The sequence below is a fragment of the Pelodiscus sinensis genome, chromosome 9, assembly GCF_052426305.1.
Source record: "Pelodiscus sinensis isolate ZL-2025 chromosome 9, ASM5242630v1, whole genome shotgun sequence".
Classification (NCBI taxonomy): Eukaryota; Metazoa; Chordata; order Testudines; family Trionychidae; genus Pelodiscus; species Pelodiscus sinensis.
Genome location: NC_143060.1, coordinates 21,415,273 through 21,430,373, shown reverse-complemented (window position 1 = coordinate 21,430,373; position 15,101 = coordinate 21,415,273). Strand labels below are relative to the sequence as shown.

At 39.9% G+C, this 15,101-nt stretch overlaps 1 protein-coding gene across 3 annotated transcripts in view; it reads left to right on the top strand.

Moving 5' to 3' along the window:
* Positions 1–10,594, top strand: part of SERBP1 (SERPINE1 mRNA binding protein 1) — a 32,349-nt gene extending 21,755 nt beyond the window's left edge. For all 3 annotated transcript variants that reach the window (XM_075936191.2, XM_006125015.5, XM_006125014.5), the window contains 4 exons: positions 2,158–2,205; positions 4,477–4,650; positions 7,892–7,930; positions 8,964–10,594. In XM_075936191.2, the coding sequence (XP_075792306.2) occupies positions 2,158–2,205; positions 4,477–4,650; positions 7,892–7,930; positions 8,964–9,020 (318 nt within the window). In that variant the 3' untranslated portion in view covers positions 9,021–10,594. The remainder of the gene's footprint in view (positions 1–2,157; positions 2,206–4,476; positions 4,651–7,891; positions 7,931–8,963) is intronic.
* Positions 10,595–15,101: the final 4,507 nt, after the last annotated feature.

Genomic DNA, 15,101 nt, shown 5'->3' with positions numbered 1-15,101 from the left:
ATATGGAAGGGGAGCTTTTTATAATACAGAAATCCAAAATAGCAGTTGCATGACTGCTCTGCCAACAAATTGGGGAGTGCAGTAATCCAAAAAAGAGATTTAAAAAAAAAGTAGATAACCTGTATTTCTTGCAAAATGCAGGACAATGTTGCACTTTAAAGACTAACAAGATGGTTTATTAGATGATGAGCTTTCGTGGGCCAGACCCACTTCCTCAGATCAAATAGTGGAAGAAAATAGTCACAACCATATATACCAAAGGATACAATTAAAAAAATGAACACATATGAAAAGGACAAATCACATTGCAGAACAGGAGGAGGATGCCGGGGGGGGGGGAGGAAGGTAAGTGTCTGTGAATTGATATTAGAGGTGGGGAGAATGGGACGTCCCACCTCTAATATCAATTCACAGACACTTACCTTCCTCTCCCCCTCCCCCCCCCCCCCGGCATCCCCCTCCTGTTCTGCAATGTGATTTGTCCTTTTCATATGTGTTCATTTTTTTTAATTGTATCCTTTGGTATATATGGTTGTGACTATTTTCTTCCGCTATTTGATCTGAGGAAGTGGGTCTGGCCCACGAAAGCTCATCATCTAATAAACCATCTTGTTAGTCTTTAAAGTGTTACATTGTCCTGCATTTTGCTTCAGCTACCCCAGACTAACACGGCTACATTTCTATCACTGTATTTCTTTCAATTTCTTCTCCTTTCATACCACCCGATCAACAATAAAGCATGAAAATTTGATATGACATGGAATAATTGATATTAAGCCACTGGTGCAAACTTTCTCTGGTTGATAGCTATCAAAAGTTATTGTGCAACAGTGGTTTGACTTAAATGCAAGTTTGAGGTTATGGTCCAGTTGCTTCCTGACTGTTGTGAACACTACAGATAAGTGTGCCTCCATAGTCTAAACAGAAATTAGAGATGGGCTTGCTGATGGAACAGTTTTCAACCCTTCAGATTCATTTTGAGGTAACCAGTGAGAGAGTACCACCTTGAGTTTAGGATAAAGAGGATTTAAGTGTCCGGTGCTCTCCATCTGCCTTAAAGTTGTGAAACAACTGTTCCCCTATACCAACTTCATTTACAGCTAAGCAATTATCTATCTGTTTTATCCTTTTTACATTTTCCATGAAACTCTTAAGAAAAAAGGGTGGCTGCCCAGTCAAATTCACTCAGCGTCTCTCTTTGTTGCAAGTTTAATATGGGATCTCTTGAATTCTGGAAATCTTGATCCAGATCTAATAAACCCCCTTCCACAGACACAGTACATTGAATTATGTGACAGGAATCAAATCTCAAATGTTTTCCTTCAGATTTGTTTTACTGAGTAGAATGTACAATTTCTGTTGATGTAACTGAATAGTGAAAATGAAAATGGCATTGTGAAAGGGATTTAGAGTTTCAGGTTTAAGTAGGTTTATTGGTGCAAGACTTGGTTGCTAGCAAATCAACTCACATCATCATACCTGTTTGCTATACGAAAGGTGTTTACTATGCTTCCAAGCTTTCTGTCAGTCCTAATTTTCACAGTGAAGCTTGTGGTGTGATAGGAGGCAGCTGAAAAAGCTTTAAATTATTTGTTGGAAAATTATCTGATATCTTTGAAAATATAGAAAATCCCCCCAAGATTTCTTACTAGATTCTTAAATCTAGTAAGGGACAGGCAGGAGGCAGTGCTTGGGGGGAGGTTTTAAGCCAGCTCCTGCAAAACCGCCTCTCTCCCCACTCCCCTTTGCTGCTGCCTCTGATCAATAATCCTAAATAAACAAATTTTAATATCCCTAGTAGATATTTTCATTGATAAATACTCTAAAAAACTATCCTTCTAGATTCTTACACTGTGCCATTCACTATGATGGCTGAGCACCTGAGATGAATTTGCATCTTTGTTTCCTCACTGAGTTTGCATTTGTGGTGTTTTAAATTGACCACTGGTGAATCAAGATACTTCACCACATGAATATGAAGTTGCGCAATCTTTTTTTTTCCTTTGTGAATACTTGTGTAGTCTTTTTTGTTTAATGTACTCAGTGGTTTATGTATTCAGGAGGTTCGCTTAAACTTAGCGATATTTCTGTATTTAGTGGGGTCTCATTTCTTCCTTTTGTTTTTATACCTTGGTGTGGATACATAACTTACATCAGACAAAGGGGATGACAGAAATGCAGGGGAGTCCGCTGGAGTCAAATGAGGTACCTGATCCTTTATATGTGTAATTAGTGATATTTATGTTTTGATGTGAGCTGCTTAATGAGCTAACCATTGGATAAAACATTTATGTGTAAGGAAAAGAATAACAATAGACTATATAAATACATGGGCTGTGTCTAGACTGCATCCCTTTTTCATAAAAGGGATGCAAATTAGACATATCGCAATTGCAAATGAAGCGGGGATTTAAATCTCCCCTGCTTCATTAGCATAAATATGGCTGCCGCTTTTTTCCGGCTCAGAGCTTTGTCGGAAAAAAGCGCCAGTCTAGACGCGGGTCTTTCGGAAAATAAAGCCTTTTCCGAAAGATCCCTTATCCCTCATTTTAAGAGGGATAAGGGATCTTTCAGAAAAGGCTTTATTTTCCGAAAGGCCCGCGTCTAGACTGGCGCTTTTTTGCAATTGCGATATGTCTAATTTGCATCCCTTTTACGGAAAAGGGATGCAGTCTAGACACAGCCATGGTGTATAACTCTTCTGTCCGTGCCTGGTGCCTTGCCAGGTATCTCACATGATCTTTTCGTAACTAGCATGTTTGCTTCCTGCCCTTTGTTTCATAAGTGTCCACTTGTCTGATCCTCATGCTTTTTTCCTGCCATACTCTACACACACACAAACCATTTCCCTGAGATAGTCCATAAAGTTTTTTCGCTGCACACCTCAGTACCAACTTCTGATGCCTATAGGAAATCATCAGATGATACTAGTTAGATAATGCTAGAGGGAGTTGCTGATGTTTGTTCATACTTTGAAAGGCTTTCAAAATGAGGTGGAACTCTCAAGCTATGCATATAGTGTACCTATGTGTATCCTATGTAATCCTGTTTTCTTGTTACTTTTACCCCTCATCCTCATTTCCCTCCGGGGAGAGAGGGGGGATGTCTAGGTGGGGGGAGGGGGTGTTTTGTTTTTTTAGTTCTTTGAGCAGGGACAGTATCTTTCTATGTTTGTATAGACCCTAGCACAGAATCCTTCCTGGATCCTGAGTAGGGCTTATATGTACTACTGCAGTTTTTTGATGTGTTATGCAGCCTCTGGATGTTCAAGCCATTGCAATACTTGAACAAAAAAAATCCTACTAGACAATGGTTAATCTGAAGTTGAACTTCAGTGAAAAAAGGGAGATGGTATTTTCTTTAAAAATTAATTCAAATTATTTAACAGTGCTAATTGACAATTATTTATGGCTCAGTATTTTGATAAAATCGGTTTTTGACTACACTAAGGCTATGGCTGTTTTGTAGCCTTTTCCCAGAAAAGCTTATGCAAATGAAGTGCAATGTGGAATATTGCCACACTTCATTTGCATAATTAATTAGCAGCTGCTGTTGCGCAAAAGCAGCTGCTAATTAATTATGCAAATGAAGCGTGGCAATATTCCACATTGCACTTCATTTGCATAAGCTTTTCCGGAAGAAGACTACAGTGTAGCCGTAGCCTAATTGTTTTGATGCTAATAGTCCACCAGAAGAATGAGTTGAAAGGTTTTAGTTGCAGTAAGCACATTTCAAGAAATGGGCTCAAAAAAGTTGTGTGTAAATGGCTTTGTAATGTTGAGTTTTCTAGACTTCGCTTTTTAAAGTATATACTAATATAGCACCAACTTTAGGGCCCTTGCATTATTTTTATTATAGCTCATGATACCAACTTGTTCTTTATTTAAACAGGGTATGCTAGCTGCCATCATTGGTTCAGTATATTGTGTATATATCTAATCTGTTGGCCATTTGGGCCAAAGGAATGGTATGGTGGGTAAAGTACTATACAACTTTTTTCTTGGCTTTAGAAAATACGGGGGATATGACAAGGTTTTTGACACTGAATGAATAACAATTGGTGTACAGAAATAGCAAAAGTCATGGGAAAAGAAAGAGTGAACGTTAGAGATTCAGGATTGCCTTTTTATTTTTTAGTGAGAAATAAATACGTTCTTTCGAAACAGATAAATCCACTCTTGCTTCTTTAATGGAATTCAGGAAAGAACAAAGAATAGCCCAATATGTTCCATTTAAAAGTGTTTTGGTAAATGTTTACTTAGCTGTATGTTAGCTAGTATGTCAATGGAGTTTCTGTATTGTACAGTTATATTTCTCATGAGAAGAAGAACCTGCAGGTTTCTAGATCTTGAAATCTGAACCTAGCGTACTTACATACTTGCTTAAAGCTAAACTCCTACATAAGTGGTTGTTAGAGCAGGGCCTTGTATTGGAAAATGTTTTAAGTGGTGGTGGCTGCTTTCATTTTAATTTTAGGCTCATGCTGAAGATTCTGTAATGGATCATCACTTCCGTAAACCCGCAAACGATATTACATCCCAGCTGGAGATCAATTTTGGAGATCTTGGTCGCCCTGGACGTGGTGGCAGAGGTGGTAGAGGTGGCCGGGGACGTGGTGGAAGAGCCAGCCGTGGAAGTAGAACTGACAAGGTAAGTAATCTGTACTTACATGCTCTTGGTCTTTTAACAAAGTCTGTCTTCCAGCAAATTGGGTTAATAAATCACCAAAGCTGCTCCAGAAATCTTTGCCATTATTATAGAAGCCATTAAAAGTGAGAATAATTAACTGCTGCAACAGTTTACTAAGACGTGGTGCATTTTCCATCCTATCATTTTTTAAGTTAAGGTTAGATATTTTTTCTAAAAGAAATTTTCCAAGAATTATTTTTGAGCAGTTCTGTGGCCTGTGTTACCCAGGGGGCCAGACTAGATGGTCTCAGGAGTCCGTTCTGGCCGTGGAATCTGTGCTTCATGTGTATTCTTTTTATAGAGATGGGTCTTTATTAGTCCATTCCTTTTCCTCCTGCTGGAGTAGAGAGAGAGTCCATCCGCACTGTTGAGGTACTTACCTGTTAATTGTGCGATTTATTCCTTTCAGTTTCAAGTAAACTCATTATCTATTTTAAGTTGGATGCAACTTAGTAGTGTTTCATTATTAGGAAAGTTGACTCTAACATGTTAGTATCACTTTGAGGGATTCTTTGGGGTTTCATTACAGCTTATACCTGTGGTGGGCAAAAGGGCATCCTTGAGCTGGATTCAGCCCACCAAGTGGGTTGATCAGGCCTGCAGAGGCCCTGCTGCTCCCCCACCTCCAGACTAATTAGGGTCTGGGAGCGGGGGGAAGTGCACAAAGTTTCCTCCACCCTGCCAGGAGCACGTGGTCGAAGTGCCAGGTGCTCCTGGCAGGGCGGGAGGAGCTTCGCATGCTCCCCTGCCCCAGGCCCTCATTGGTCTGGAGGTGGGAGAGCACAGGAAGTCTTCCCACCACCAGGGGCATGGATGCTTAGTGGGAAGGAGTGGGGGGGGAAAAGGAGCTCCCCCAACCCCAGTCCAATCATGGTCTGTGGGTGGGCAATCCCAAAGTATCCTGGCCCCACCCCTTCCGGTGTGGCTCCTGGCAAAAAATTTATTGCCCTTCCCTGGCTTACACAGTGCCTAGAAATGCTATCTCATCTATAATTGTGTATAGCAGGGGTCGGCAACCTTTTCAAACCAGAGCCAAACTACATCATAATTCAGAACAAGTGGTCAACAACGGGTGGTATACGAATGCCTGTTCGCATGATTTAAAATACACAACTTTATATTATTGATAGTTGATGTGATGTTTAATAATAGCATAACATGAAACATTGTACTCAGACTTTATTTAATGGGACTTCTGCTGCTGCATCTCTTCTCACATTTTTTTGACGTTTACATCATAACTGGTCAAATTCAGCTTTTTGCATCCATTCAGGCTGTCTTCTGTCAATCTTATGGAAGGGGGCTCAGGATGTGGAGTTGCAGGAGTCAGGGTTAGGATGTGTGAGGGGCTCAGGGATGGGGGTTGAAGTGTGTGGGACATGCAGGAGGCAGGGCAGGACTCTGGGGGTGGGAAATAAAATATGTGGGGGGTCCTGGAGTCAGATTACTTTACCTGGCTGGAGCTGGGCTGCTACACCCGGGCAGCAGTGGCTAGACAAGGGGTTGAGCCAGGACGGCTGCAGCTGAATTGGAGCCTCCCCTATTATCTGTGCTACAGCAGGACGGGGGCTGGATTGGAGGGCCTGACCCAGGATAGGGGCTCCTGATTGGGGCGTTGTTGGCAAGGCTGCTGTGGGAGCAGCCAGGCGCAGCTGTCATGCGGCCTTCCTTGGCTACAGTTCCAGCCCTGGTGAAGAGCTGAAGCTGGGGCCACGGCTGTATGGTGGCTTGCCCAGCTGCTTCCAGGGTGAGGCCACTTAGTGGGTAGCTGCCCAGTGTGCTGAGGCTGGAGCTGGGACCATGGTGTGGATGCTCCTGAGGGCTGCACCACAGCCTCGGCCCCAGGATCAGTCATACTGTAGCCCGATTCCATCTCTGGCACACCGGGCAGTGACTTGCTATGTGGGTCCACTGGGCCACGTGACGACCGACAGAGCAGGAACTGAGTCTGTGGTGTAGCTGTCGCCCTAGGGACAGCTGCATTGCAGCCCAACTCCAGCTCCAGCACATGGGACAGAGGGGGTGGCCATACTGAGCCATAGGTTGCTGACCCCTGGTTAATATTATCCTTGACATAACTCTCAGTTTATGGCTACACTTCCTCCATTCATTTAGACATGTTCTCAATGATGGAAATTTTCCTCTGGAAAAGTATGCACAGTTAGCAGACTGGAAACCTGGTCTTAATACTCCTTAATTCCCGCTATATTTTCTTGTCCTTGATAGACTTCCGTCATTATTGCTTTTGTAGTTTCTGTGCTCCTGGTTTGTGCAGCACTTCTCCCTTTCCAGAAAGAGAGAGCACCTTAGGCGGGCTGTTCTGCATTACAACAGTACCAATGTAACCCTAAAGCAAATCATCCTAGTGTAGATACAGTATGAGCAAGTTTAGTTGGTCCCTTAAACCAGTGGTTCCCAGCCTTTTTTATACCACGGACCCATTCGCAAGCTTTTTGCAAATAATTAATATGTAAATACAATGTTGCCAGCTCGCCTTGCCCCAACCCAGCCCCTTGGTCCCCAGCACCTAACAACCTTTCACCCACCCTATAGCCCACCCCGCTTCTCCACTCCCCAGAGTGAGGCTGCCCCCTCTAGGGAGTGTGGCTGTTACTGCCATGCAGATGGGGAGCGGCCATTGGCAGTGCATGCTCTCCATCCTCCTTCATGTCCCCTCCCTTCCCAAGCATGTCTCATGCCTCCATGGGTAGAGATTGAGGGAGGGGAGGGAGATGCTTCCTGCTCTGCCACCTCTTGCCGCCGCCTCAGCCCCAGAACCACCACTGGGCAAAACCAGCCACAATGGCAGCCACCGCGGGCCAGCAGCTCGCGTCTCAGCACCAGTCCACGGACCAGCGGTTGGGAACTGCTAGAGATTTGCACCTTCTATATTTGTTAAATTCCATTGGGGCATTTTTAAAAAAAATACCTTTCTTGTACCACTCACAGAAGTCTAGTTTTCTTATCACTTCTGCATTAGCTCATTGGATATTTAGATTTAGTGTTGGGAAATGGTTCTACAAATGTAATTGAATTGGGTTTTTTTTTTTCCTTAAAAGTACATCAAAAAATCCATTATTTCTTGTTCCAGCTTGGTACTCCAGTATAGCATCTAGTTTCTGTGACTGCTTTTGTGATGGCTTTCTTAAAGATTTTCATATTTTGCAGTTATTTTGTGTTGACTTTGTGTGTTTCCTTCCAGTTGGTTAAGGAGTTTGACGTGATTCACACACCCCATCAGGTTGGTGATTTACAATGATAGTGTTAATTTTATCTTTGAATTAGGTAGTATATAGTGGAGACAATTGGTTTCTGCATAGATTGGCTTTTACCACTTACCTTTTTAGTTTCAAGGGCCCACTGATGTCCATACTCCCACCAATGTATACGTATGGGCATGGAATAGAGGACGACTTTCTTGTTTCAGTCTTCTATTTGGATTTTGGTATTTTTGCCTTTTCTGTTTGAAAGTCCTTCTTGCTTGTAATTGCAAGTTGGAATTTTTGGATCATTGGGTTGAATAAACCAAATAAATAGTAACCTGTACGGTAGTGCTATAACTAAACCTCTTTGTTACTAGTGAATGAGTCTACCCCTCTCCTGTCACCCTTTTATTTTAAGCTCTCTAGCTTGTCAGTTGTTGCTCAGTTTTTCAATTCTTCTGTTTTAAAGTGGCAAAATATTTACATGTTCATCTATGAATAAAAGCTATACAGTCAACAACTCTGTTGTAATCCATCCCTTCATGCCATGACAAAACTGAGAATTTGTGTCAATATATGGCCACATCACAGGTTGTCACTTTGTTCATATTTAAATTTGTACTTCCAATAGAATGGGATCAGTCATATGTAGGGTACTTCAAACATAGAGCTATTTTATACCTTTTGAGAAATATGTGTTCCAGTATATGAGAGAGATTTTAAATATGGTGAGTTGTGAACATGTTTAAAAGATGCTGTAAATGGATAACTGAATAGTGGGTTAGCAGTAGTAAAATGTTACTGTGAGCAATCTGACAGTACTTAGAATAATTCTCAGTGTGATTCACTGTGGAAAAAAATCTTAGGAAATTTCAGTAATCTTATTTTAATTGTATTATATGCTGCTTTGAAAACCCATTGTTTGGCATTTTAGACACTTTTGAAGCTTCCAGCTTGCTAGACCCAAGTGTATCATGCAGAACAATAGCACAAATGAAAAACATGAAGACTAAAAAGTTTGTGGTTCTCTGGTTAATTTCTGTGGTTAATTTCTGTATGTTTTTCTTTTAGTCAAGTGCTTCTGCTCCTGATGTAGATGACCCAGAGGCTTTCCCAGCTCTGTCCTAAACTGGATGTCATAAGCCAACTCTGCCCCCTGGTTGGGCCCTCCTCTACGAGGCTTGCATGCTTAAGGATCCTAAACAACTAAGAAATTTTAAAAAGGAGACTGTCATTCATACCATTCACACCTAAAGACTGAATTTTATCTGTTTTCAAAATGAACTTCTCTCGCTACACAGAAGCAACAATATGGTAGTCAGTTTTGTATTTAGAAATGTAATGGTAGCAGGGATGTTTTCATAATTTTTTCAGAGATTATGCATTCTTCATGGATACTTTTTTGTATTGCTGCTTGAAAATATGCGTTTCCAAACTTGAAATATAGGTGTGAACAGTGTGTACCAGTTAAAGCTTTCACTTCATTTGTGTTTTTTAATTCGGGATTTTAGAGTTTCCCCAAACTACAAAATGGTTTTTAAATATTGCATACTATTTCTGTTTCCTTTAATACCTACTTAGCAGAGTTTTATCAGCCCATGGTCAGTTGGGATATGATAATTTAATCTGGCAAACTGTTAGTACCATGTGGAATATTGTTCTGGAATATTTTAGGTTTTTAATAGTTATTTTCAAAATTGGAAAAATAAGTCATTTTTCATCTATCTTTGGTCGTTTGTGTATGCAGAATCTTTATACAAAGTTGATATCAAATACTTGAAAAATAGTCAAAGCACATTGGTTTATAGTCAAATACCTACATATTAGTCCAGTAGCGATGGACAGATAATTGGTCTAAAAAGTTTTTTAAAAATTATATTGCACCTTTCACTCCCCCTTTTCACTATTATTCCCTTCTCCTTAAAAAAAACTAGATTCTTGGTAAAAGTTTATCCTTCTTAATATTACTACTTGAGAAAGTATCCTCTAGATCTGGGTAATTCTTTTTTGTTCTATAAGAGTGGGAGGTGGAAAGGGAGCATCATCTATTTCTAATAGTCTATTTAAATTCCATTTGGAATATGGAATGTTCGCACTGCAGTATGTTTATATAAATAGATTATCTGATGTATTTACACACTGTTCCCTTACCTGCAATCCTTGTTCGGAAGAGGAAAACAAAGGGCGTCATTAGGTCAGGAAATAGGAAAGATTGAGTCAAAGTCAGTTCTTTCGGGGGGGGGGGGGGGGGAGGGGGCGAGACATCTGTGGTCTGAATGGATACAAACCAAAAAACACCTTTTGCTCTAAATTTTGTTTGAAATTTTTGCTTTATTTTTTCACTGTTTGGTCTCTGATTACTAACTCACAAATGAGTGCTTTTCACAGAGAGGGTGATTAAAAGAAGACCCACTATGTCCTGAAGAAATCCCTTCTAGGTTAATTTAAACCCTGTGAACAGGAACATTACCACTTTCCAAATATGAAAGGACTTGAGAGAATGACTAATAAAAATATTTCCTAAGGATTTTTCTCTGCAGCATTTGTTAGGAGACTGGAAAGAGGTTGTTCATTTTATTTAATGTTTTATTCTTAGAGCATCTTATAAAATATTTGTAATTTCTTAACCAGGTAGCTAGCAAACAAATGGTAATGCCCTATTTTTTAAAATGCTGTTTAGGACAGGCAAAAATATTGGATATCTTTGGATATAAAAATGTTGCTGTTTAGCTGCCTTGCTTTATCTAAACACTTTTCTACCTTTTCTACCCGTTCCCCCCCAAAAACAAAAACCCAAAACACATGTGCGCTAATTTTAAACAAATGTTAATGCCATTGGATTAGACTCTTTTAGTGTTCTTACTTGTCAGTTTAATATAGTAGGCTGTGTGAAGGAGTAGTTTTTCAAATGCTGGATGGTAAATTTTTTTTGTTCCTGGGTCAGATCTTCTGACACTAAACATGTTTTATACAGGTGCTTAGCATTGAGGTATTCCTGTTCCTGGCACCATGAGGGAATCCTTCATTAATTACTTTTGCTCCCTTGCAGTTGTACATTTCACACCATGGAATGTGTTGAAGATTATAATAGCATCTGTCAATTAGGAACATCCCTGCTAATACAGCTGTGCAAATACCTTGATGTCCAGAATCACCTTTATTGAAAAGTTTTTGCTGTAATGAATCCCTTCCACTTAAACTATATATGTGTGTTCTTCACCATGAATCTTAGCTCTTTATTCAGACTACTCCTGTGCCAGTCAAGCATTTTCAGCCTTGCTACTGACTTTGTCACAAAAGTTGTCTGCTTCTTTGCATATCAGAGTATAAAGCAATACCTTGAATAACATGTCAGATATAATACACCTTTTCAAGACAGCCTGTACATAAAGTTGGTCCATTTGCCGTTCTTCTGATAGATGTAAATTTGCCTTTTAGTTCATTTGTCAAAAACTAAAACTGTGAACTTCTCTCTAATAGTATTGGGTGTTGACTGACTTAAAGGTTTATTTTCATGCTCTTTTTTTTTTTTTTTTTTTTTTTAAATGTTGAAAACAGATATTATATTAGAATCCATTTAAGTTGAGACATCTCTTCTGGTTTCTGTCCCAAGTATTCTAAGTCTTACGGTAGTAATGCCCTGGCATATCCATTGTCAGCAATGGATTTTGCTCTGGGTAAATGTCTCCCTCCATTGATTGATTCCAGTATTTGCTGTTGATGAGCTTCTTTTTGGTAATGTCTTGTCCTCTTGCTCATCATGTTATCATGCTAAGACCAGAACTTGTTCAAAATTTAAAAAGATGGGTCAGAACAGAAGAGTTCACTCAGTGTTTGTGGAAGGAAATGAACAGATTCTCACACAATACAAATTGGCTTATGATTATACAAATTCATAGGCTTGAGCATGAAAGTTCATCTTATAAACTGAATACCATTGATCCTGGTAGAAAATATTAAAGATTGATAGTTAAATGCAAGTGTTGGCCTCATGGAAAAGGGCATAAACTATTTTAAAGAAAATTAAACAAGGATAAAAAGCCTGTGTGGATATGGTGTTTGCACCTGTTACTTTCAAAGAGAGGAGATTACTGTCATTTGACCTTTTGCTCATTGACATTTGATTCGTATACTCATATCCATTAGTAAGTGCAGTATCTATGCTTAGGGCTGAAACTTTTAAGCATATAGTGTCAATCTCATTAACTTAGTATCCCTCCCATCTCTACATTTACTTGAAAAATTGCTAGTTGTAAAGTTAAAAGCTGCCGCTTTTGTGTGATGTGGTAACACACAATGCAAGTCTGCATAATGCTCTACAACAGCACTAATAGATTAACAAATTCCTACTGAAGTCTTACGAACCTGGTACATTGCTCCATAAGCCAAGACAGCTGTGTTGGCTTCTTCAATAAAAACGGCAAAGTAACGTTGCTTGTGAAATACAGAGAAGTTGAGGAAAGAAATATTATATTCTCACTTGAGCATTTCTGCAGACTATGGAGTTTATGTACTTTATCTCTGGGTCTGAATGTGGAGTTTATGATTGATGCCAATCAATTTTTCAAGCTTGAATTGAGACTTTTTAAGCAAGTTTCACATTGAAACTGACTACTGGGTCAACAGACTTCATAGATCTAAAATTCTATAATATCAAAGAATATATTAGCTGATTAATTACAATTATTGATGCTGAACTTCTAGAATCAGCTAGCTGTCCGTAAATTATGTGCAGCAGTATGTAAAGCCTAGGTGCAGGAAGAATGGAAGTCCAAACACAGTTTATTCAAGTGATTTATGATAGAGGCATCTAATTTGGTTATGGGAAGATGCCATAAGATACTTAAAAGGTGCTAATTTTAATTTGATAAAACCCTACCAGAATTTCTAACGAAGTTATGTGCAGTTAGATGAAATATGTGGCTCTTGAAAAAGGGAGATTTCTTAGCTGGCATAGCCAAATAGGTTGTAATGTATGACTATCGAATCTAATGAGAAACCATTGGACCTATACAACTGATGATGATGATGATGTTTGCATGTGCTTCAGGCTCTGTGTTGCTGGCAGTCATAGTAGAGCAATAAGCTTCTGGGACCTGAAAATTAGGCAGAATAGAAAGCCAGTAGTATTTTCTTAGGGAGAAAAAATGTTGGCAGTGTTTTGCTGAGCACTTTCATTAGGAAGTGGCCCTGTATAAATCTGATAAAATTCATATATATTATTGGCTGCCTGAAGCCCATGTGGCATGACAGTTCAGTCTTTGTTCACAAGTGAATTTTCAGTTCCACTGGAAACATTGCTCTTTGTCCCTTTAGAACAAATTTTTCTCATGACTTAAAGCTAGCTTCACTTTGTCTTCAGCAAGCTTTCACGTTTACATACAGTAAGAGTACAAGAGCAGTGATTTCTGTTCTTGTCATTGGTGAAGCCTAGTAAGCACTGCTCTGATAAACAACTGACCATCTACTTGGACTCCCTGGGACTGATACTAGAGCTCCTCAAGGGTAAGGTGCATTGGCAGTCAGAAGAGGCTTGCAGAATACCACACGCTAGGGATGTTAATGACTAGTTGCTCTCCCCTCCCCCCGGCTGCCTCCATCAGAAAGAGGCAGCAAGGGATGGGGGAAATGAGAATGCTTCAAAGCGCCTTCTCGGGCCCAGGCTGCACACAGAGTTTCAAAGCAGCAGTGCGGCATGGAGCCTAAGGTCAGCTGGGGACTTTCCCGCTGACCACCGGGTTCCATGCAGTGCTGCCGCTTTGAAATGCCGTGGGGAGCACAGGGTCAGCGGGGGACTGTTTGGCCCTGTGCTCCTGGCAGCACTTTCTCCTTTGAAGTGTAGCAACAGCCCTGGCAGAGGCTCCCATCGACTATTTGATTAGCCAATTAATCTAAATTTAACATCCCTACCACACACCTGTGCTGCTAAGGCTACAAAAAGCTTGGACTTGCTGTAGCCTGACAGCACTTTCGTGTGAGAAATCCGTGCACTCTATCCAAATTTCCGTTTAGTACTGGCAGGAGAGTCAGTGGAAGCTGTGGGTGCTTAGTGTCTATGATACGCATTTCAGGCACCCATATATGAAAATTTTGACCTCCGGTTGAGACTTACATTTCAAACACCTAGGTTAACACACAACAACTTCCTTTCATGGATCAAATCCTGTTTTCTGGCTGCTGTGCCTTTGAGCTGAAAAACAACTTTAATGTGCTGTGTCTTCATATACTTGTCTTTAAACTATTTAGCAGTGACAAATACTAAATATTTTTTCCAGCTCTGCTGCAAATAGTGCTGGGTGTACCTGTTCGTATGTAAACAGTTTAGTATTAAATTAAGCCATTCTTTATTAGATAGAATGATAGAAAATCACTGCTTTGTCAGAACTTGTCTATGCACTAAATTCAGTAAACATATTTGAATTGAGATTGGCCCTCTTTTTTAGTGCCAAGTGTGGGTGGCTTTATTCTTGCCAATGTTAGCAGTTTCACTTTTCATAAATGCTGGATTTTTGCCGGTTTTAATGGTGGGGAGTATGCTGTTGACATGGAATTGGTCACAGTATATTGCAGTTGAATTTAATTCAGAGAGTTCACATTTCCTTGTAACTTACTCTTTATACAGAACACTGAATAAAAATAAAGACTTCACTGTTCTCTCTCTAATCACAAGGAGAGATTCTCCCAGTTTTTAAAGTCAAATTCAAAATGAAAACAGAAATGAGAAGGTAAAATTGGCACCACCTTCTACAAAATGGAGCACTGAAACTTACATTGCTGCATAGAAAATTAACTTTAGCCGTAGATGGTTCAGGCAAGTGAAGAGAAGAGACTCAATTGTCCATTGCTGGTGGTAGTAGTAAAAACATGATTTTTTTTAAATTTAAATAAAAAATTCTCCTTGAAGGTTCTTCCACGTAGTATCATCACATGTTGCCATCGTTTTGTTTTCTGTGTGTGTGTATTAAAATGGGCTCCTGCTCCTTTACTTGGTTTCATAGGTGATGATACAAATATGCCCCAGAGTTCAAACAACTTTATACTATACTCTACCAACTATGCATCAGTAGCAGCACAAAGGTGAGAATGGTACTCTTTCTCATTACAAGTATTTGAAAATTCATGAGCAAGCAAATTCTTTGGGAACAAAATGACTAGTTTATTGCTACTTTCATTTTCAGTTGCTTTATCTCCATCCTTAGCAATGTTTTG